Below are 24,575 nucleotides of genomic sequence, written 5' to 3'. Positions count from 1 at the left end.
GGTGACAAAGTTATTCCTCCACTGAGGATAGCCAGGTGAGATACGTTCCTCCACCCGAAGACTTTCTAGTAGCACCTACCACTCTCACGGTCTCACTGAACATCCAAAATGCAGCTGTAGCACAACCCTCACTGCACAACATGCCTGTGGAAATAAAAACAATGCTTATACGGAAATAACAGACTTCTGAAATCCACTTGTAGTAGACTGGGCAACAGGCACTGTACCACCTCATGTGCGAGAGAACGCCTGTGGTGCCAGGCTGCATTCAGGGAAGTGAGACTACCTCCCCTCCCCAAGGCCTCCATCTCCTGCAAGCCCCTCTCCTACTCCTAGACCCCGGATGAGAGAGGCTGGTCAGAAGGTGCCCATGTGGGAGAAGAGCCATGGCATTCGTAAGGGGGAGAGAGATGGAAGTGAGGCAGAGGCCAGCTTGCCAAGTCATGCCTGGATTGTGACAGCTTTGAATAGTAACATTAAATCTGTATTTAATGGCTTTTAAGCTTCTTTTCATATTGGAAGTTAGTCATCAAACACTAACCAGGGAGTTCAGTATACAGAGCCAACTTTCTAAGCAAACAGCAACTCTTTGGCACCTGCAGCTTGACAGCTGTGAGGAGAGAGAAGTGTATACAGCATAGAGTATATACTGATGGGGGTTGAGAAATGCTTTCTTTTAAGTGGATTACTGAAAACACAGCCTGCTTCTAGCACAGAGCTGGTGCACAGGAACTGATAAGAACACTTCAGTCCATGCTCAAAGGAGAGTCTACATTTTTCTTACCTCTGGAAGGCGACGACGGTGTTTGAGTGAATCTTGACGGTATTTAGAGGGTGTGAGGGAGAGGAAAATGCTCTTGGAGAGGTTTATGAGAATTTGCACCATAAACTGGGACTGTACTGTGAAAATATGCATTTAGGGAGTTTTTAAAACTAGATTTACATAAAATCACCATGAGATTTTTTATGTCTGTTATAGGCCAATTAAATGCATTATGCAAACATTTCCAAATTCATATTGAGTTGATCTGGGACATTCAGAGCATGATTACATATATTCCCCCTGAGAGTTTAGCTCTTTTTCTGAAATACCCAGACCTGTACCTCTAACTAGTGCTGTAACCGAGACAAAAGCGAATCACCAACATTTGAACAGACACCCTCAGCTTCTCCCCATATGCATCAGTTTATCTTTCAATCAATGCCCAGCCATTTAACCCAGAGAGGAAGGAGGACTCTGTGAACCAAAAATGGATCTTAAGACAATGGCTGGCTAGGCAATGGCTGGATTTATATTGGCACAATTCTCAGGCCTTATTGAGGTTGAGAGTCTAATGGTTCTTACAGTCTCTCTCTGGGTATCACCGGTGTTGTCCTGCTCCCTGAATCCTATGTGCAATATCTCCCTTCTGAGGAAGGCAAAATCTCTGGTAAAAGCTAAACCTGCTTTGGAAAAGAATGAAGATGAACTTCATCTGTGTCACGTATGCAGTGATTGGGACCAAGTGGTGTGCGTCCAGCCCATTTGGGAACAAAATGCAAAAAAAAGAGGCAAGTGACAAGTTGTTGCAGCCAACACCTGCAAGCTGAGTGCCCAGCTAGTCCGTGTGAACGTTTCCTGTTATTACCGTGCCTTCAGCCTCCCCTGGCCCCCGCTTTAGTTCACCCGGGGGTTACGTCCGTCTTTCAGATACCAGTTCTGCAGAGGGGGAAGGAGGCTGCAGCAGCGTCGATCAAGTCAGGGACAGGGATGCAAGAAGGAGCTCTGGGAAGCCCCCATGCCCCAGACGACAGGACTGTCAACTCGAGGGGAAAAAGGCCCGTTCGAGCTGGCGTTTTCCCGTCGAATTTGAGCCCCCCGGCAAGTCACGCCGCCGCTGCGAGGCCCGTCAGCGCTGGCGGGCGGCTGTGCCCGGTCCCCGCCTCGGGAGGGAGGGAGGCAGGCGCGGGGATCCGGGCTGCACGTCGGGGCTGGCCCCGGCAGCGCTTGTGGTGGGAGAGCCAGACCTGAGAGGGGCTGGCCTCTGGCAGATGATTGACACCAAACTGGGTGAGGTTTCATCTTAAAAAAAAAGAAAAGAAAGAAAGAAAGAAAGAAAGAAAAAGGGCGAGCGCAGAGGAGTGGGTGACTGTGGGGTGGGGGAGAAGGAACTACTGTAAGAGTAAGAAAGTCCTGCCCAGCTGTTCGCGAAGTTTAAGATTTCCTGTTTCCCCTGCAGCGCCGAACTGAAGTTTTCAGTGAGTCACCCACAGTGCCGAGCCGCGGAGCCGCGCAGCCCGCTCCCCCGCCGCCGCCGCGGCCTCCCCCGCTGCCCGCCCGGCCCGGCCCGGCCGCCCCCCGCCCGCCGCCCCTCCATGCCGATCCGGCTCCGAGATGACACCCCGTCTGCCGAGGAGCCTGCGGCGGCTGCTTCTGCGCGTTTCCCTCTGGGTCCTCATGGGCAGCTGGGTCCCCGCTCTGCTTCGGGGTAAGTGTGCGCCGGCCCGGCGCTCCCGCTTGACAGTTGCTGGGGCCGGAGGCAGGAGCGGAGCGGGAGGCAGGCGTTCGCCGCGGGGGGGGATGCGGTTGCTAAGAAAGTTTTGAGGCTGGAAACATTTCGGGAGGGGTGAGCGTGTTTGTTGATTGCCCTACTGGAAAGTAAGCGGGGAAGAAAGGACTGCGAGTCTGGGGGTTTCGCGGCAAAAACTGAGGTCCGTCCGTGGAGGGAAGAGGGGGCAGAAAAGAGAGGGCTCGGCAGGAAACGCAGCAGGGTCTGGTCCGGCCGGAGGAGCCCGGAGAGGACAGCTCGGGAGCCGGCTGCTGCCCTCGAGGCAGCGGCTGCCCGGCCCTGCAGCTGCTGCGGCAGCTTCCGCACCTGGTGCCGGCCCGCACCGTGGGCCCGGGGGCGGCGAGCCCGGGGAGCCTCGGCCGGCCGCGGCCCGCGGCTCCCGCCCGCCTCGGTGCGCGCTGGCGGGTGAAGGATGCAGCGCCCGGCACGGCTTTTGGGATGCCCTCTGAGATGGAGAGCAGCTCGCCCCTGCACACCCACAGGGAGCGGGGCTGGAAGGTGCCACGGGCGCTACATGGCCTGAGCCGGTGCCTGCTGGCCCTCGGAGCTGAGGGCCTGTGCGTGGCCACAGGACTCGCTGCTGTGCGGGTCAGCAGTTGCTTACCGAAGGGTTATTTTACATCCGAGTTTCTGCCTACATCAGAATTCAGCCGTGATTGCGAGCAGTTGGACTGCAAGTAGCAGTCGTTCCTCTAGCACTTAGTGCTCATGTTTGATTTGCTTTTAATGACACTTTACATCCCTTATTCTGTTTTTACCAAGACATCCTTAGATAGGTTTTTGAGGCTGTGGCTTGCAGTATTCTTCATAGGATAATTTGGAATGTACCAAGAGCTTAAAGTGCTGCTGCAAAAACAAGGTCCCAGCCCTGAGGAGCTTTTGATCTCAGTCTGACCAGTACTAACCCACATATGTGAACTAACATCTGTTGCTGCAAAGTTAGGCCCTAAATCAGGTTGTAGAGCGACTGGGGAACTTAAAAGAGAAACATCAGATTGCATGAAAACTACATCTGAAATAGTTCTGAAGAACTAAGTAGATTTCTGAGATGTCTTGTGATATCATGTCTAGTTTTAGTCTTCAGGTAAGAAATGCAAACACCTGAGATGCTACAAACTTCACTCTGTGCCCTCTGATTCTCCCCTGGGGTCCATGGGGATGGTCGATAATGATCTCAAAATTGTTGCTAAAACATAGTAACATAAACGAGATAGCGCTTGTATAGCTACTGCCGATAGCTATGTACAGTATGAATAACATCATGCTTCATTAATAATCCTGTCAAAGTCAACAGGTTTTACATACCTGCAAAGTTACTCATGGAAGCTTAGGGCAGATGAAAAAAACAGTTTAAGAATAAGACACTATGGTGTCCCAGGGCTGAAAATGATATTATTTTAAATTTGAGGTGAGCAGCTTCTTGCTGATTTTCATATATATTTTTATTATTACTGATTAATAATAAATCATACTCAAATAGCGATGGCTTTTATTTTGACCCCAACCTCAATTTTTTTGCAGATTCCCATCACAAAAAGCTTTAAATGAAAAAACTCCACTTTTGTTAATCTTGTGTTATTTATTATTACGCTTTTTGTTCACTCAGCCAGTATAGACACTCTCAAACTACAGGTAGATTTTAAAAATGGACATAGCATAAGAATTTGTTCTTCTTTCTTGTCATAGGTCCAGTGAGGAAAAATAGATATTAATTTGTTACAATTCAGCATTTTTCATACTGATCTTCATCTACACCCTACAATAACCAAAACTGAGTAGACCTCTTCTCAGATAATCTATCCTGTAGCTCCAAAAGTTGTTTTAATAATCACTGTAGGATTCTATTGTGTATATAACAGGAAGAGTTGGTTAGAAAACAACAGTTCTGTGGTGCCAGAAAATGTGAGGTTTGGATATTGGTTGTTATTTGGCATCAAAATGAAAAGTAGAGCTGCCAAATGTTTGAGGGAAAACAAAACAGAAAAAAGAGTTACTTGCTTTGTAATAATTAATAGCTCAGCAGCTCAGTGAGGATGAGGCAGGAGAGATACTGGTCTCAGGAAAGCTCATTTCCCAGGTATGTCTACTAACCAGGTGGCTTTTGTTGGTGAAGAGGTTAATAAAGCCCCAACTAAAATTTAATTTTAACATTCTTCACAATGAAATATTAGACAGGAGTGACACATTCCCATAAAGATTCTGGACAAAACCACAAATTCGTGAGCAGGTCAACTAGGAACTATTTACTTTGAAAAAGATGTCCTAATGTTATATACTACACACAAGTAATTGAAATTTTTTTCCGTAAACGGGCAAGGTGTGATTTTTTTGGAATGATTGTGAATGCTACATTGAGTGTTTAATCAATAAATGGCAGTGCAAACCAGCAGTTGCCCACATAATAAATCAACACTGCTGTGTCCAAGTGAATATGAGTCTGTAATTTATATTTGGAGTATCAAAACCAGAAATTTGTTCTCTGGAATAATCTGTGTAGTAATTGTTCATTTCTGAACATCAGGAACTTAATTTCTCCATCCAAAGTCTACTTGCAGTATTGTCTCCTTATTTTTTAAAAGCCTTATCAGAGTCAGTTAATTTTATAGGAACAAAATCAAATTTAGAGCCTCACATATTTGCAAGAGGGAAGTATGAGAACAAACATCTTCATAACATGGTGGAACATGTTTGTAACATGATCGAATCTAAAATGCATTCCTGTCCCCCATTAAAACTGGCAAATTTCCAGTTATTTCAGGAGATAAATAGGAACAGAACAGAGATTTTATTGCATTTTCTGCTATTATGGGGTATCCTTGAAGGTAAGTGAAGACACTTAAACCTGAGACTTTGAAAATCACTTTTATTTAATTGCTATTTTGAGCTCCTTGGCATTAACATGCTCCTATAATATTCAGGTGGTGAATTCCATATAGGAATGGTTTCTATTAAAAAATGATGAGCCAGATCTTAAGCTGCTGCAAATGAATATAGTTCCATTAGCCTCAGTAGAGTTACATAGAGTTATAGCATATAAGTTTCCTGAAACAGTTTCAAAAGTAATTTCAAAAAAAGAGCAATGGAATAATTCAGATTTGTTCATATTCATATATTTTTTCACTTATATTTTATAAACACTTACTATTATATGACTTACATTTAGCCAAACAGCATTGCCTCAAAATCAAATACTCTTCTCTGGGATGAACTGTTACAGTTTCAAAAATGGAGTGTGCTGTAATGGTGGCTGATAAAAGTTGTCATTGTGACAAGGTTAATTCTGAACCTAAGAGCAAAGATGGTGTCAGGCTCTTACCAGAAGGAAAATTCTTCATGGTTTGGTTTTTGGAGTTTTTTGGTTGTTTTTTTTAGTTTGTTTTGTTTTGTTTTCAGAACTAAGCTTTTAGAAAGTAGTTGCTCTTTTGGGGAGAGAAAAAGGGGTATAATATCACTGTAGCAGCAGTTGTTGGGAGTTTGCCATGCTTCTCTTCCCTCTGTAGGATATTTTTAAGGTGATATTTTTGCGTTTGTGGCATAAGGAACCTTTTTTCTTGATAATGTATGTCTGTGCTATATGCACTTTGCTAGCATTCACTTTGTCACTCCGCTGACCTTAGAGCTGTGCCTCACAGCTGTGCTGCGAGGTAGCAAGAATGAGCAAAACCAAGTGGTTGGGCCCAATTTGTTATGGGCTTGCATTTTGCATAACTGGGTGCTTTTGCATCACCTAGGTATGAAATATTATCACTAGTGCAATGACAAATTTTGATCTGAAAGTGGTCTGTGCAGTCTCCACACTGGCTGGCATGGTTACAGTTGAGTGTTGGTGGCACAGTGAAAGTCAGGGCTTCCAGTCACCTTTGTGGCCCCATGGTCCTGGGCTCAGCAGGAGGGAGGTGAATCGTTACAGTCCTGTTGCTGATTTGTCCACGTTTGTGCATTTTTTTTTTTTTTTAATATGCCATTTCCTTGCTCATTCTCTTGATCTGAATGCCGTTGTGGTTGTTACGGCTGGAACTACCTGTCTTTTTTTTCATACAGGTTTTAAAGCTTTTTCACCTCTGGGAAGATTGTCTGGGGAAGGAGTAGTTTTCCTTTGCTCAAACAACTAGTATTTAGCAAGAACTTCCTGCTGGCATTCATCCCTGAATTAATCTGGTTAGAATTAGAGCTGTTTGAGAGTTTTTGACACTGTTTTTCATGGGAAAATGCTGATTTGTCAAAACTGAAACAATTTGTGGAAATGTACCAGTTTCCATTAAACTTTCATCGGGAAACCTTTTTTATTCCCCCCTCCCAGTCCAGGATGGAATTTCTGATATAGGAAGATAGAGAGGGAAAGATAAGTCGTTGTTAATCAATAATTAGAATAATCACTGGTGGAGGATGAAAGAAAGACAGGATCAAATGCCTGGTCTGGCTCATAGAGTGCACATTTGAATCTGGAGCTCCCCCTATCCACTCTCCCCAGGATATTGGAGGGCTGTCACCCTCTTGTGCATGCATGCACAAACACCCCCACACCCACCACTTCAAATGATTTTGGTTTCACTGTGGTAGTGGATATGAATATATATGAAATGTTATAGCACTTTGTGGGGCAGGAAAAACATTTTCCTGACAGTGTTTTTTAGGTTGACCTGTAGCCATGTGTTCATTTTCTCCTTGTTGGGTGGGAATGACAGTGATGAGAATGACTGGTGTCTTCTAGTCTTTGTTTCATATCATAATAACAAGTTGTATTCAGAAATTTCTGTCATGCAAAGGAACCACAATTTTTATTACTAACAGTCCTGATAGTCTGATTCCTGGATTCCAGTTCTCCACTCACCCAGAGTAATATTTTGGCAAAAATTCGACTGAAATGAATAGATTTCAGGAACAGATAGAGGAGTCTGCTTCCTCACACTTAAAGCATCCTTCAGTTTACAACCCAGCATATACATCACTGCAATGACACCTAGGGTTAACATTGTGCCTTTGAAACAGTAATCTGGAACCAGAGGCATTAGAAAGCTGTCTTCTATTTCCTACATACCTTATGTTTGTACCCAAGGACTTCGGCCCACACCCTCAAAATTGCTGTTGCCCTGCTCGGTAACTGGACATCTGAGGTTTTAAGGTAAAAAAGAAAGACTTATCAAGCATCATCAAGCCATAAGCTCAGCCAGTGATTTGAAAGTCACACCACATTCTTTCTGGCTTGTATATAGTCACCAGTAATACAAGTTTTGAAAGATAGCCTCTGCCCTGTGTGCTGTTGATTGGTTCCTCCAAAACATTGCATTGGTATAACCGTGGGCTTCATTCACTTAAGCAGTTAAACTCGGTTAAAAAAAATGGTCTATGCAGAAGACATTAGAAAATCCATCTTGTGTTCCCAAGGTCATGGTGGCTCTGTCAGGGCTTAGAGACTTCCTTCTGTTAGGAAAGCAAGTAAATTTGAACAGTACATACTCAGAGAGCAGCAGGAAGGTTTCACAGTCTTACTCCTCAGAGCAACATTTTCCAAGTAAAAACCCAAGTGTGGTTCTTCTATGCCTGGGGCACTTTAATAGGCCTCTTTAAAAACTAGCATTGTGCAAGTGGAATGCATGCAGGGCCAGATTGTCAGCTGGCATAAATCAGCTTTACTCTGTTGAAGGCAAGGAACCTGCCCTGATTTATACCAGCTGAGAATCTGGCCATGGAATAAATAATAGGCAACTGTATGTTATGAGGCTGTAATTCCCTTGAGGGGCCTTTTGTGATAGCAGTCTTACAGGAGCCAGAGTGATCTGGTTCTCTTTCTTGGAGCAGAAGAGTAATTTGACTGCAGTATTCTGAAGTCCTCAGAACATTAGGAAAGAAAGATTTCAGGTAGTTGTGGGAAAGAAGGTGCTTCCAAACTTCTTGTAATGTATTGTTAAGGATTTTGGCTTAGGAAGAATCATGGGAGGAGAATTTGGGAGTATGGAGATGAATTGATTTGGGATAGGTAGTCCCCAAGAAAGAGAAATGTGTAAGAGGGATGATTTCTTATCAAGACCTGGCTTTTCCTTTGAAAGCACTTGTGTGCATTTCTTGAGGTGTATGAAAACTGAATCTCGCTCATCACTGATAAGCCTCTAGTGCTGATGCAATTAGTAAGGAAGCAAAGTGGAGAATGGGAAATGAGGACTAAGGGGCAAACTCCTCCTCAGAATGTGGATGGGGTTTTTAATGTTGTTTCAGGTTTCACCCAGAAAAGTCGTAAGTGAGCTTGTACTTATTTTATTGACCTAAAAAGAAAAAAGAGTTTAGTTAGATTTTCCAAGAGTTTACCTCTTCTCCTGAGTCTAGATATTTTAGACATGAGATACAGTTGAGCCATCTCTCTCCAGTTTTAATCCTGCTGTGTATTCTGTAGCCCAGAATGGGAGTAAGTGCATCATGCGTATACGTCACCTGTTGGCACAGTTAGGTGGTGCCTGGGGCTTTTGGATGGTAATGTGGTAATTTTGTAGATTTCATCTCACCAACTAATATAAGTACATTTTAATGTTGCTGTACAAGAGGGTGAACTTTGAGACCACAGATGACTACTAATGGATTATCACTTCTGGTTATTTTCAGGGAAGGAAGCAGAAGCAGCTGTCCAGGATTCTTGTGTGTCTTGAGATGCTGATCTGATCTGATCCTTGAAGTCTAATTAGTAGCTCAGATACTATTAACAACTCATTATATAAAGCTGCAGAACAGCAGTGGTTTTGATAGCATGGCTTAGGCAACAGTTTAAGAAAGGTCTTAGTGCTCAAAGGGAGCTGAAATTTCTTACCATTTTGACTGCTTCCCTGGTTTTAGTGTTACCTGGCTGTCCTGACAAACTTCGATATGCTTTGGGAGCTCTGTGGCTGGAGCAAATCTGAAGTCATAGTTACATCAGGATTTAGTATACCTTGTGCACTTAGGGTCCTCCAGGAGAATAGTGGGTGTGAATAACTTCCATCCATTAACGTGCATGCTTGGGGAAATATGGTAGATGTAACCACGCTTCTTTCCAGTTTTTTTTCTCGAACTGTCTACTGTCTTAAAACATTACTTCATTAGATAGTCACTGTCTACTGTGCAATTTCAGGCTACTGCTAAAGGGAGGACTGTAGCCACATGTTAGTTTAGTTTATTTCAACTCGCTGTAAAACTACTGATTAACATGGAATAGCACTTTCTCTGTTATCCTGAGCAAGATATTACATAGGCTGCTTTCTTTTTACCTTTTACCCTAGAATGGGCTGCATTGTAAAAATATACATGAGTAAGGATGTATCTTCTTCATTATGTTATCAATAGTGATAAGATAGAATGACAATAAAATCACATGTGGGAGTTCAGCATCTGACCAGCACTGAGTTGCTTCCGGAGTTCACATGATAGTTGGTGGCTTCCTGCTCTCAGGATGCTCCCCCCTCAGCTCTGTAGCTATCTTAAGCTTTCCTGTAACATGACTGGGTAGTGACTCCAGGGTGTCCCATTCTTCTTGAGAAACTCATAGAGTGCAGGAATGAAGAAGTAAATCTTTTTGTGTTTCACTAATGGGAAGAATTTAGCAAGGTTTTGAGCAGCACAAATTTGTCAGTCTGTGATCAGGAGCCCAGGAAGATTTCAAGAGAGCAGCTGTCATATGGAGGCGGTGGTTGATTCTTTATTTCCTTTGGCTGGTTCTGCCTGCAAGCATGCAGCAATTACCCTTCTCATTTGCCTCCTGCATACAAGGATATCTGATTCTGCAGTGACTGTGCTGTGGCAGTTGGCCAGCTGCCCTGCTGTGTACCTTCTACCTCCCCACAGTTCCCATTACTGATTTTCATGGTTGCATTGCCTCCTTTTCCTGCAGTGGTTACTGGCTTTGCCCAGAAAGTGGGAGGCCCGTGGTCATGCCACTCCTCAGCCTGAGTATCTAAACTCCACCAGTGATGGGCTCTGAGAAGAAGGTTCCTTGCTGGCTGAAACTAGGCAGGGCTGTAGAGGCGGCACTCTGCAGAGAAAGGGTTGACATGTGTGCGGGTGGTCTCCTGAAGCATGTCAGAGGAGAAGAAAGCCTGTTCCCTGATGGATTCATTCATTATTCCAGCCCCTGCAGGGTGACTGATATTCTCTCCAGAGAGTTCACAGCACAACAAAGAGAGACTTTACATACAGAATCTTTTTTTCTTTTTTAAACTGAAAACAACCGTTTCTCATCCTCATGAAAAGATCAGAGAAGACCATGTAACAGTCATGGCTTCGTAAGCCTCTTTATTGAAGCTTTCATAAAGTAACTGGGTCAGCAATACGTGCTTCTGGGCTATTGAATTTCCCCTCTTCCCCTCAGTCTGTTCTTCCATTTCCTCACCCAACTTTACCACAAGGGAATGCCTTAAGTCAAAAATCTGGGAAGCTGATCCTTTTATTGCATTTGTAGTATTCTCATCTGCTATATACAGTGCCAGGCCATCAGGCTTGCAAAGCTGGCGTAGCCCAAGTTTGCATGTAAACAGCAATACCACATTGTCTGGTTGTAACTAAAGCCATATCTGCTCTCCCTTTGCCTCTAGAGAATAGAAACAGGAAGATGTTCAGTGGGAAATGATTGGTGAACTGTTGTGGAAAAGGGAATACAACTAGAAAGTGTTTCTTCATCATTGTATTTCTTTCTCCTTCAACTCCTTTCTCACACACTCCTTACTTCTCACATTTTATACTTTTGCCTTGTAGTTTCTGCCTGGTGGGGAGCTTTGCTGTTCTTGCTCTTCCCTGAGGCCACACTGGTACCATGAATATTAGCGCAACAAGAAGCAGCCTAGAATTTCCCAGATGTACATGCCCTCATCTTTAACGTGTATAAAGGAAGATAAAAATATGGTTAAAATTAAATCACCAAAATCAAGAATGAGGACCCAGGCATCTCCCATGTAGATTTTGAGTTGTTCAAAAACTAGGCGCTTAACCCTAAAAGGAAGATTTCAAAGTATCTGTACTAGGCATGAAGATTCCTTCTATACGTGTTGGAAGGAGTTACAGGCTCATTCTTTTACATGGGAGGAGGAGACAAGACTTGTTGGTGACTTCTGAGAACAGCTTCTGCATCTTGACCCATGGTTAAAGCAGTGAGCTGGGAAGTGAGAAGCCTGGGCACAGCCTCTTAGTCTCTGGAGACTCAAACCCAGATCTCCAGCTTCCCACAATTTCATCTGTTGTATTTTTGATGCTGCTGTTAAACTTCAGTACAGTTATTTGCATTGGAATTTCCACAGTTTTGACTAGTTCTGCTTAACATGCATCAAAAAAATTAATGCATTGATGCGTTAATGACAGTTCCTATAGATAATTATAGAACTTATGGGAAATGAACAGAGATTGTTTCAACACTGGTCTATTGTGATTAGGAAATTGAGGTTCAAAGAGAGTAATAACCGTTGTTATTGCTCAACAAAAATTCTGGATTAAAGCCCTCAGAGCATCCAGAAATTTTCATCAGCCTCAAATATCCTGACAAGTTCAATAAGATACAATTAACACTTTTTTTTCTCCCATGTTTTTCTCAGATTAAGAGGCTATGTGCTAGGATCTGCCAGGGAATGATGAGGCACAAGGAAGCTTTGGTAGTTTGCTCCAGTTTGACAATTTCAGGCCAAACTCTTTCCTCAATTGTCTACGTGTGTATTATTCACATACTGGTTACAAGTTCAGCCAACTTGCACTTCCCCTAACTTGGCTTTTTTGTTCTGGTGACTTGTGGTATGATTGTCAGGCACATACCTACTGGCGGTTTGAAGTCAGACACGTATCAGCCTTCTCATGGCTGAAGGTGGGTAGCAAATGCTAGAAACAAACCACTGGTTATTTGAAGTATCTTACCCTTGAAAGTTAATGACAAGGCACATTTACCGCTATCGTAAACACATAACATGTAAACACATAGAAATAGAAAACACTGACACTTGCCGTTCCAAGCTGTTGCTTAGCATGAGTAGTTAGGCTACCTGTACAATCATCACTCTTCCCTTTAAAAAGTGGATTTTAAATTTTCATTTTGTGCTTTTGAAACGGAGGTGTAGATAGCTTTGACCAGAGCAGTAATTTCCACTCAATTGTCCTTAGGCCTGCAGTGGGTTAGGAAGGAGGTGGTACTGTTTGTTGAGGGAACCATACTGCCTTTTTAGCATTTTCAGATAAGAGTTTAATGTTAATGATTGCCTACCTTTTGAAAATGACAAACTGTTGTAGTTTTGAACATATAAAGAACAAAAGAATTAGGAATGGTACGTACAGCTGGTACTCCCTGGCTGGATACAGATTTGGTCAGATATGCAGGCAGTTTGCCATGCCTTAATAAGATACCACACATCACATAAACAGCAGTAACTGGGAAAGATTACTCAAGGCAAATGTAAGGTAGTGCAGCCTAGCTAAATCTGCTCTGCCGGAATGCTAAGCTGTGGCTAGGATTGCTCACGTGGAAGTTCACCACAGTTAGTTGATGGAAAATAAGGTGCTAAGCTGTGCTAACTTGGTATTTTAGACTCTGCAGGGGATGAGATTATGAAAGGTGAACAAGCATCCATTCCAACAAATGAAAGCTGTAGGTGAGCTAAATCACTCCAGAAACCAGGCAAGCATTTTTAACGAATGGGATTATTTTATAATTAGAGTCCTGCCAGGGGATGTGATGGACTTCCCAGTGCAAACCTCTAAATCAAGACAGGGCTTTGCTTGTTAAGCATATACCCGGAGAAGTTAGGGCTTTGCAGAACTAGCTGACTGGAATGATTTCACTTGCAGAAGGCCAGGCTGGGAATATCATCCCAGCTCTTCCTTACACAGAGGTCCTGTAACCTACAAATCTGTGATGCAGCAGGTTACCACCACCAGGCTGGTATCACTCATGTCCCTCTCAATTAGGACTAGCATCTCCAGAAGTAACAAACAGTTAAGCTACTCTGCTAACTAACCCTGTGCAAAGGATATTTCAAATATGCACGAGTTATAAAATTTTGCATCCAAGGACTTAAAAAAATGTCCCCATTCCTACAGAGCACTTTCCACTTCTATAACCTAAGCTATTATTGTCTTTGGAAAGCTTGGAATTGTTATGTTTTCTGAGAACACTTTTTAAAACATACTGTGCTCTACATGAGTGCAGTATTTGTGAAAAATTCCAAAGTGACAGCTTTAGAGAATGAGCTGCCCATGTCACTGAACAGTTATGCCAGAAAGCATAACAAAGCATGCAACTGGCTCCTGATGTTTAAACGGATGCTGAGTGGTTCAACTACTACGGCCATGTTACGCACAGCCTCCTCAATGACAGTTGTTGAAATAGTATTTTCACTACATAATTATTAATCCACTTGGCATTTGATTAAAATGATCAAGGCATTTCATAGAAGCTGTTAGACATCCTGTATGCTATTACTGATTTCTACAGTTGAGTAAGTGCCCTCCAGATGAAGGATGATGATGTGCTCTGACCAATATCCAGAAATATTCAGTGACTTTAAACTGTTAAACATCAGATAGTATAATTTGACATAGCAGCACTCAGAAATCACAGATTAGCATCTGGTGAAGATCTTATCCTATTAAATATAACTAATACATGTGACAGTAAACATCTTCTGTCCTGTGGTAGCAGGATGAGGAATGCTGTGCTGTTGCCAGAAATGGACTGCACCATTTAAAAGTTTATAAAGTGTCATCATATTTTGTTTTTCATAGTTCTCAGTTGTTAGAAAAAAATATTTAAGTAATTGGATTAAATTTGAGATATTCAGATTAAAAGTAAGAGTCAATGGAAGGTTTGCTTCTGAGCTGCTGCGTGATATGTTTGGTCTTGTGTTTCTGTCTTATCTCTTCCCAGCTTTGAGAAGAGAATTGTTTCTCCCTGAAACAATTCCTTCAATAGAAGTAATTGTTTTATGGACACTTAAATTAGTTTCTTTTTTGCAATATTTTTTCTAAACTAGCTTGACAGTGTATATGCTGTCCTGGAGTGCTGCTGAAGGATTATGGTCTTGAGAATGACTTAAGATATAGCTTGAGAACCTGAAATAGAGGGTTTATGGCGACAATGGCCATATCAAGAGCAATTGGGAGGGGAAAACCATAGAAATCCAACTCCATGTGTACATTTCCCATTCTGAGTTTATTTACAATTTTATTCTGCCTCATCATAAACAGAGTGGAAGCATCTGCAGTCCCTCACACATCTTCAGCCAGGTAGACTAAACATTTTATACTGGCAAGTTGCTTCCAACTGAGTGGCATCTAATGTAGGAATGTCCTCACCTTACTCTGTACTGCCAACCCTGCTGGGGGCTGGCTGCCGCAAGCAGTGAGTTAATGTTTTTGTATGGAGTGAGAACTGTTGTATTCCTACATGCAGATTTTTTTAGTGTCCAGGGCTCATTTTTTTAATGTGGGGGCTTACCTGCTGGACGATGCACACGTGCAGAAGTGACTATCCTTAAAATACTCAATTTTATAGTACAGTGAATGAAGTCTTCACACATGTGGTTTAGAAATAATAGCAAAGATAAGGACCTTTCAGTGAACTTTCAAGGTATGTATTTATGGGTGAAAAACCTATTTATTTCAGAATGGGCAGGTTTCACCCATGGCTTTTATTTTCCTTTAAGCCCAGTAAAATTTCAGCCTCAAACAGAAGTGGAGGAGCTGATTACTTTTCCCTTACTGGTATTGGTATGGCCAGCTGCTGATTCGCAGTCTTAAAGGTAACTGGAGGGAGTCATCTGCAAACACATTAAAAGGAACAGATAATACCTGAGGGATATGTTAGCAAATTTACCCTTGGCAGATAAAGGAGATGTTCCTTTTTTGGTAGAGATATTTCTATACCAAGAAATCTGGTCATTCTGTAACAGCATGCCATACCAGTAGGATTTCTGCAACAGAAGTCAGCAAAAGGAAGTTTCCCTAAGTTTGAATATCATTAGAAGTGTGTATTTTCATGCATGCGCCCTTTTCTCAATACTTGATGTATAATTCCCATTAATGGTTGTGGAAGTTAGATGCATCTATCAAGAAAACATATCCCCCGGGTATTAAATTCTGTTATTCTGCTTCTTTGCATGTAACTTGACAGAGACAAATAAAACCATCCAAGCTACTGAATTTGAGAAGGATGTATATTTTTCTCCAAATCCATTCAAAGTGATTCTACTCCCAAGGGATTACATTTGAGTCTAAAATTCCTCTGATGTACTGTTTTAGCTGAGCTGGTGGATTATGAAAGAGAGTAATTTCTTTTTCATGCTGTTTTTCTGAATCTGTCATTCAAAACTTGCTGTGTGGGGACAGAATGGTTCATAAACAGTATTCTCCTGGAGGAAAATGTCTCCTTACAGTAAAAAGGAGCTCTGAGCAGAGCTTCCGCATAAACATGTTTGCACATCAGTGACTGACAGAGAAGCCTCTGTGTGTAAAGGATGTGGAACTGTTAAATGAGACTTCTTATTTGGAAACAGTTTTTCAAATAGACTGGGAAGGATGGGTTATATTTAGCTCTAGAGAAAGAAATTGCATAGGATTCTGTTTTACCAGAATCTATAGATGATATTGTAAACTTGTACCATACTAAGAGCATCCTTTGGTCAGGGGATGTGCCTTAACTTAAATTTCACATCTCTCAAATATTAATCAAGTTCAGAGGTCTTCAAAAAGCTAAGCAAAATGAGGTCTTTTATGCTCTTTACATTAGTAAGTTGTCTTTTTACATTATGCTTAAATCAAAATCCCCAAGTCTTAAACTGTGACTACAAATTTTGCACCCTAAATGCATCCTTGTTTTTGTTTTGCTTCCTTGTTTGTTTGTTTATGGCTGGGAGGGAGCCATAGTGGCAGTGAATTCACTGTAAAAAAAAAAACCTCACTAATACCTTCCTTCTATCTGGAAAAACAAATATTTATAAATCCCTCTGAATCATGTAACTGTGCAACGATTGCCAGTTTGAAAGCACAGTTGTCTGGTTAATCTATTTAAATGCTTATTTTGAATGGGCAGCTGTGAGCCTTTGTGTGCGCGCAGCTACTCCCCATACTTACTGGTGTGTTATAAAATACCAGAGAAAGTCTGTTCTGGTTCGGTAGCAACCGTCGTACGCACATCTCTTTTTCTATTGTACGAGGTAGAGAATGGCCTCGTGCAGATCACATCCTTGCTTAAGTTGGACTTAGGAGCTGTGGCTGAAGACAGTTTGCTCCATCACTTCCAATCCTGGCTGTATAGGTTGCTGAGATCATGCTTAAAGAATGTGCGGGACCTGGTCAGAGGCACAAAGCACCCCCTAAGTCATGACTTGAACATGCTCCAGCAGTTGACAGAAAAGGTGCACTGGTGGAGGGCCAGTACAGAGGCACAATATGGAGTTGTGCACAGAAAAAGATTGAGGAACTCTAGTTTGAATTCCTCCACCTAAGTAAAAATAAAACACTGAACAGCAGGACTGCAATTTATGTACTCCAAATCATGCCATTGTACCTAAAATCTTTATGTCTTACTTACGCTATTTGTGCCCCTTGTGCTTCATAATTATGAAGTATTTCCTATTCGTGAATGAGACACTTAAACCGATATTTGAACAGATGCAGCCCATTCCAATTACTGTTACATTTTGAGACTGCTTTTGATTTTTTTTTTTTTTTTTAAATCCCAAAACCATATTTAGGTTTGGCTTTGACTAAAGTTTTCTTACTTCCAGTTTACAGAAAAGGAAATGTAGTCAGAATCAGGCCCTCTGAAATCAGACATGGGAATTACAGTTCAGCAAAAGTTTCAGAATAAAAGGTGAAACTCAGGCAATACTTCTGTCTGGGTTTATAGACTAGTGGTAATTTCAGGTACATGTTCATCAGACTTTTCCCCTGAAACAAAGCAGAATTGGGGTGTCTGGCTGAATCTTATTTTTGCGTTCACATTACAGATCTGCAGCAAAATCAGATGTTTCGCTTCAGACAGAGGATATCTGTGCTTCACAGTACTATCTGTCCTTTTTATATAGTCATGAAAAAAGTGTATTCTAAAAACAAGATTGCTCTGACTCCTTCAGTATCCTGTGAAGAGGAGACAGCTGCTAGGTCTGTGTACTGCTGAGGAAACAGTCACAGAGAGCAATACCTGTCTTCTCAGATGGCTCCCATAAATGTTAACTCCCTTGAGACACCAAAAGAACTTTTTCTACACTTCAAAGTCAAAATAACTTCTCATCTACTTTCATAGTGGATTTAAACAGCTTCAGGGCTCGTCCTGAGGTGCCTCTGCAAATATTTCTGGGGAGAAACATCAATCCTTGAAGTGCTCCCCGACATGTCATAACCCATGCGGATGAGTCCTAGGCAAGTCCCATCTGCCCTTGCAGCGACAATGCCTGGCAGAAAAGAGTAGCTGCAGAGCCTTTGTTTCCTCTCCTGGAAGGGCCCTGACATCTCCTGCCTCAGGTCAGGTGGCATCTGCAAGCAGACAGTGCTCAAGTTGGACACAGCAGCAGACAGCAGGTCCCCCATGTCCCTGGCGCAGTGGGCAGCCTGACCACAGCCTGGGATGCAGGGTCCTTGGGTGCAGCCCTGCCCTTGGGGCTTGGACGCTCTGGGCCGATCAGCCTGGGTGTCAGCAAAACTGCAAGGATCTGCCAGCTGGGGAAATTGAACCCATGTTGCCCTGTGACAACCATTCTGAACTTGAGATCCTCCAAACCGGGAGTCTTAAAATCCTGAAGATCTTTCCTAGAAATAGAGAGTCAAAATTCCCACTGCTGTTGCTATCTCCCACCACAAGAAAGCCTGTCTTCTCTCTCCTGTGAGCTTGTCCAGAAGTAACTGCAGTCATAGGTCCACAGAGACTTTTCTGTGCCCTCAACAGTGCTGCTGCTGTTGAAATATGCAGTCTTGCATTACCCTAGCTGTGGGTTCCCACTCCTCATACCACATTCTTCGTTGTGTTTGTGTTGTCAAATAGTTGTCTAGACTGGAGAACAGTTCTGGGTCAGACTGGCCTTTTGGAGGGGGAGGGAGGTGTGGTAAGGTGCGGTCTGATTCCTCTGGGAGGGAGAAGAAAGTGCAATGAGGGATGTGAACAAAAAAACAGAGCAGAGGAGCAAGACTGCTGTTTTTTGCAAACTCAAACTGTTTGTGTAGATATTTTCTGTACGGCCTCACTAGTGAGAAAAGGAAAAGGGAAGATCTGTTGCATTCACAATGCTTAAGAAACAAATTAGTAATTTTTCTTAAAATGGTCTGAGAACTTCTCCATGAGGCAGGCAATTGTTGTTCTCAAACTATGCATTTCCTTGCATAAAATGGAACAACACTAAAAATAAGATGTCAGAAAAGATGTGTGAGTGCAAAGGAAGCTCTGCAGTCGCATCCCCAAAGGAGGGATCTGCTGAGGGCTCTGGAAAGCTGCATGTGGCAGGAGCTTCTCAAAAGGGAAGAAGGATATGGTCTTATGCCTTCCAAAACCTGTCCAGAAAGTATGTCAGTAGTTTTAAGGTGACATTACTAAAGCAAATGAAATGAAAAATAAAAGCATGAAATGGCAAATAGAGGAGTATTTTATTATCAAGCCACCTAGCTGTATCAAAGGGAACCTGGGGGAGTCAGACGTAACTTTGATTTTCCTGTTTTCTGTGATTTGTCACAGTTTTAATGTCTGTGCTTCATTTTCTCTACGGTAAAAAGCAAGCAAAAATCTCCCCCCCCAACCTAACATATTTCTTGACCTTTCCTGGAGGTTCTTCTCTGAGACCGGAGAGGGTTTGCAAGTGCCTGCCGGTCTCCTGAGTGAACAAACAGTGTTAATAAACATCTGCTTGTCTGTATTAACTCTTCATGAGGTACAGCAGCTGCTTTTAGGTATTATTTATACAGTTTCCTCCACATTTTAGTTATCTTTGTCTGCTCTTTTGAACAGTCCAGTGGACATACATTTAGCAAGAGTTTAACTGTAGCAAGACTTAACTTTAGCAAGAGTTAACTGTAGTTTCAGGAGAAGGATTTGGCTTTTTGCCACCTGAGTTGCTGCCTGCTGCCAGTGTAGAGATCAGTCTTTAAATCATTACCATTTTGCATTTGGAAGAGGTGATTTTCTGCTGTCTATCTAACCTTCCTTGTTCCTGTTGAAAATGCTGCAGATAGTCAAGTAACATTATGAAAGCTTCTTCCATATACAGAATTCACACCTCTCAAACTTACAGTTGATTTAGAAGTAATTGAGTAAACCACAGCAACTTTGTGTGCAGTAATTCTCAATTCTGACGCTTGCTAGACTTGTTCCTCGTATAACCTACACTGAGGTAAATCAGCTTTAAAAGGACTTGAAGATCCACATGCAAAGATGTAAAACCTCCACCCTTTTAATTTAATCAGTTAAACTCATGTGGTGGGGTGTGTATGCCGGGCCAGCACTTGGTTACTTGAAGCTATTTGGAAAGTTAAGCATGACAAGGCCATATACTAAATATGAGTAAAGTGTCATCTGTGAGTGTTTGGCCAAGCAAACATGTTACTATTTTTAATTTTGGTGTGGCTTTGGTCATGCAGTGGTCTGTGGGAGTTGAGGGCAGGACTCCATCTGCACAGCATGCCATGTGGCTGCCCACTCTGGTGTCGCAGTGATGAGCTGGCATGACAGTTGTCTGTGTAAGGGAGAAGTAGGAACTATACCCATGAGCACACCTACTCTGTCCATCACAGGTACCACAACTGCAATTCCCCATGGGAAGGACAACAGGATTTGGCAATAGAATATAGCAGTAAGCTCATAACACCTTGCCCCTACTGTAGATCCTAATGCATTCTGCTGCCAAGAAGTTTAGCAGAAGATGCAGTCACTTGCCCTGCGACATAAACTTCAAAACTCCCCTGCCTTGTTCCCACCTGTAGCCTGTCCAGTGAGGATGCTCCTAAAAAGCAGACAAGATTTGTCTTTGTGTTAAGCAGATATCACAAGACAGACATTTAGGACTGCTAGTAAGTAATAAAGGGATTCCTTTAGGTAAGCAGCGCTGATACCTTAAGAATATGATTCCGTTTTTGATGATCCCATGGATTTTACAGTTTGTATGAGCACATTCGGTAGCCTTGCAAGATAAACTGAAGTACCAGGATGTGTCTCTATGGAATACTTCACAGTTAATAGAAATGGCTTGGCCATAACATTATTAGAAAATGTCCTAAAGTACTGTTTCACCTGTACTGGGTGGACTCCTGAATTTAACTGTTGGAAACTGGAAGTTTAATAAATATGCCCTTGAAAATCGAGTTGAATGACTCTTAAAAGTGAACATTCCTCATTTGTCTTGTAGCAAGAGAGATAAATGGAATATAAACTAAGCTTTTGGAAGGAATACGTGCCTGTTTCAAGACAAATGATTCACCTTTCCCAACACCATTATGAATGATGAAAAGCCCTATCACATTTTGAAGTAGGTTGGTGGTGGTGGTGTGACTGTTGAGGGGCAAGAGTGGAGAGGAGCATGTTTCTATAAACAGGCTTCCTTAACTAGCTGATGGGAAAGGTGCAAAGGGTTCAGAAACTCCGTTCAACCAACTTAGAAGATTCGATTGCATGGTTTTGTTCTGGTGAGGCTCTCTGTAGCTGAGAGTGGAGGCACATTTGTGTTTTTGTGAGTCAGAATTGTTCCTAATTGTGTATGTTTTAAATGTTGGGGGTTCTGCCACAGACACTCTTTTGTCATGAAAAAATGTTTGCTTCTTTCTATATCACAGAAATAACTGTATAAAGCTTAAATGACTGCTGTCTATTTTCAGAGCATTTAAGTTGGAAAAATAATATTTGTACAAAGCCGAAGTGTTTATACTCTTTCAGCTCTGTTTCAAGTAAAGTAATGGCAGCTTTCACTGAGCAGGCAAGAATACAAAAGGAGGTGAAGTTGCAGGATATGCTTTTTAATGGACAGGTCAGAATTAGCTATGCAAATTTCAATCCTGAACCATGAGTCATGCTTATTGCAACAAAGCAGGAAAGCCATTTTTCCTCATCTCGTGAACCAGATGAATATTGCTGTACTTGATACTCACTATATATCTGAAGTCACAGAAGGAGTTAACCACCAAAGACTGCTTCCAGTAAATTCCAGAGTTAATGCATTATGCAGCAAAAACCTAGACCCTGTAGCCATAGTTGAATAAATTGATCTTCGTGTTAGATCACATACGGTTCTTCAGTGCTGTGTGCTGTTTACTGACTGTGTTAGGGAGGCTGCGGGTTAAAGTCAGGAGAAGATGAAACATCCCTTTGAGTGCCCTATGGGAAGCCATCATTTAGATTTTTTTTCAGCCTTTTTGCCTAGAGACAGTATTCTTTTGTTCTGCCTACCATGGAGTGCTAAACAGTGGACAGAAAATGTGGAAGGGAGCAGCAAGTTAAAAGTCTGCAGGTAAAAATCCATCTCATTATTTGAAGCACCACAATACTGTTATTTTTATTCCCCGTTTTCAGAATGTGTTCACACTTCTACTGTAAGTGCTGAGCTGGAGTCTCCTCACACCTGCACTAATGTCAGTCAGGAGTCACGGCAGCAAGCTCCGTTCTTGGGCGTGTTTGATCAAGGCAGTTCACTGCCATGCCCTGTACCAGTGAGAAGAGCCCAGCCCATGATTAAAACTGCCACTGCTAGCTCATTTTGGAAGTAGTGGTTAAAAATAGTGTTATTTTAATGCTTTAAATACAAGAATTATTTTTATCTTCAGGATCTCCAGCTTAGTATGCTGTTCCCTCCCTTATTTTCTCTGGTTGTGTCCCTCCCCGCAGCTCCTGCCAGATTTGATTCTGTTTCTGTGTCAGCGCCTGCAGCAATCCCTAAAGCAAAGTTTTGCCAGTTCCACTTGCTGTTAAAAGCCAGACACTTCCACTGCAGAGAAGAGTTATATGAAGTTTTCTAACTTCTGCTCCTTTTCCTTTTGTCTTCTCCCTCTGCACGTACCTTCCTCAGCTCCTTGCCTGCCGGTGGGTGGGAAATGGCGGTTTCCCAGATTTCAGTGCAGTCCATCAGTGGCCTTCTCGCTGTGAACCAGTTCTTCTGCTTTGGCCTTCCTTCATCTGGGGGTGGCAGAACTACTTGGCTAGGTCTGGCTTGTCGGAACGGCTTACCTAGTCTGCCCTCTTCTTTCCTAGCAGACTCCTTGGGTTTGTCTGAAAAGCAGGTCGTAGCCCACATAAACTGTTTGAAGGCCTGTGGGCCCTGCTGAACCGTTCTTTCCCCCATCTCACAGGAGCTGCTTTGTGATAGGATGGGTTAGGATGGGTTGCAGGGCTGCGTGTACGTCTTGTCGCATTAACAGTTGTGGTGTTGCCATCTGATAGGTGTGGCTTGCATTTTTTTCGTACGATGGGCAAGAGCCATTACGTGATAGGGAGAAGCCATGACATGCATCTCCTCCAAGTAATTCACAAAGAAGTGTGTTCATAAAAAGGAAGTTATTTTGGTTTTTATTCTTTGCAGAGCCCTGATGCAGTTTGGTCAGGCAGGAAGGAAACACAAAGGTCCCAACCACTTTGCAAACAAAAGTGCAGTCGGTACACTTAAAGGCATGTCTTTAAGCACCGACTAAGACAGCTGTTGCGCTAGGCCGGAAGGCTGAAGATCAAAAGGAAACCTAAGAGGTGAAATACCTTCTGAGGGAAGAAAATGGGCAAGTTGCTAGGGGCAGACCAGGGTGACTTCAGTGATCTGTGAGTATACATGACACAGGTCGAAGCAGAGAGATTCTGCAAAAGAATCTGTAGAAATGTGGCTTTCTGGAGTCCTGCCACAGGGACAGTTAAAATATCTGGTGATATGGAACCTGTTTTCTTAACATACGTTAATTGTATGTAAAAGATATCTCATATTTGGCTTTACAGAGGCTGTCTCAGCACTCTTAATAATCGTTGTTATCTATTAATATGATAGAAATAGTGACAAAAGTCCTGTGCCCATGGTAATCCTACTGGGGTAAATCATAGTTGAGGTGAAGAATTGCAGTCCAAAGCAGGGTCCAAGACAGTATGAACTGCATGAGTTCATACTCACATAGTGAGTATGGGAGTATGTGTTGCAGTGACACGCCATTTCAACTCATGATGGCATTAGGCTTAGAACTGGCAGCAGTAACTGAAAGATTGAAAATACGTATTTCGTAGGGTTACCTCTGAAGGTGTTGCCATGGGAGTTAACTAGGTGATCTGCAGTGTTGCCAACTCCTGTGATTTTATGATGAGTCATATGATAGCTGACATTTTTCTTGAAGATTAAGCTTCTGGATTCCAGTGATTTATTTTCTTTTTATCTTCTAATTTTGTAAGTTAGACAGTAATTCCAACCCTCCTGCTTATGGCCAAAGTTTCAAAACATGACTCCAATGCACTCTTAAGAGTCCAGGCAGCAATGGCAAATAAAGGAGAACACAGCAGCTGTTTTTTGGTTGGGTTTTGGGATATTTTTTTTTCCTTCCTTTTTTTCCGTGATCTCTCTGGCTAGTCTTGTGATTTTGTAACTCATGATTTTTGAATCTTTGGGGTTGGTTATGGTTCTATCTTTTCTTTCTTGTGCTACTGCACTGAATATAATCAGTGTAACTAAGAATAACCATCAGGATATATCCAGGTCATAAAAGCAAAGCTGAGATCGCTCATTTTCCTTGACTCCTTCCCTCCTGCAGTTGATTCATCAATATCTGTAAGGCAAAGAATGTGCTTTGCATCATCACATCTCCACTTCCATGACGCTGGCAGTGTCCCCATGACTATCAAAGTTGATAACTGCTGAGGTTATAGATTGTGTACTGGAGGTGGTAGGTAAAACAGAAAAAAGTGCTGTGTTTAGTGCCATGTGTAGTACTGTTCCTGCAAAACCTGGTATCTTCCTGTTGATGAGAAGGTAGTACAGTTTGGACATTCTTCATAACTGCTACTATGCTTTCTGGCCACTGAGACATGATGTTGTGGAGCTGTGTTCTTTGGAGAACAAGGACAGTCTCCTCCAAGGCTTTCTGATAAAGGCATCCTCCTCC

General features: G+C 42.5%; 1 protein-coding gene across 1 annotated transcript in view; it reads left to right on the top strand.

Moving 5' to 3' along the window:
• Positions 1 to 1,544: 1,544 nt before the first annotated feature.
• Positions 1,545 to 24,575, top strand: part of TGFBR2 (transforming growth factor beta receptor 2) — a 58,719-nt gene continuing 35,688 nt past the window's right edge. Inside the window, exon 1 of the mRNA XM_082014608.1 lies at positions 1,545 to 2,468. Within this exon, the coding sequence (XP_081870734.1) occupies positions 2,375 to 2,468 (94 nt within the window). The 5' untranslated portion in view covers positions 1,545 to 2,374. The remainder of the gene's footprint in view (positions 2,469 to 24,575) is intronic.

The sequence above is a fragment of the Phaethon aethereus genome, assembly GCF_964289735.1.
Source record: "Phaethon aethereus genome assembly, chromosome: 2".
NCBI lineage: Eukaryota > Metazoa > Chordata > Aves > Phaethontiformes > Phaethontidae > Phaethon > Phaethon aethereus.
This window is presented reverse-complemented; position numbering and strand designations above follow the sequence as displayed.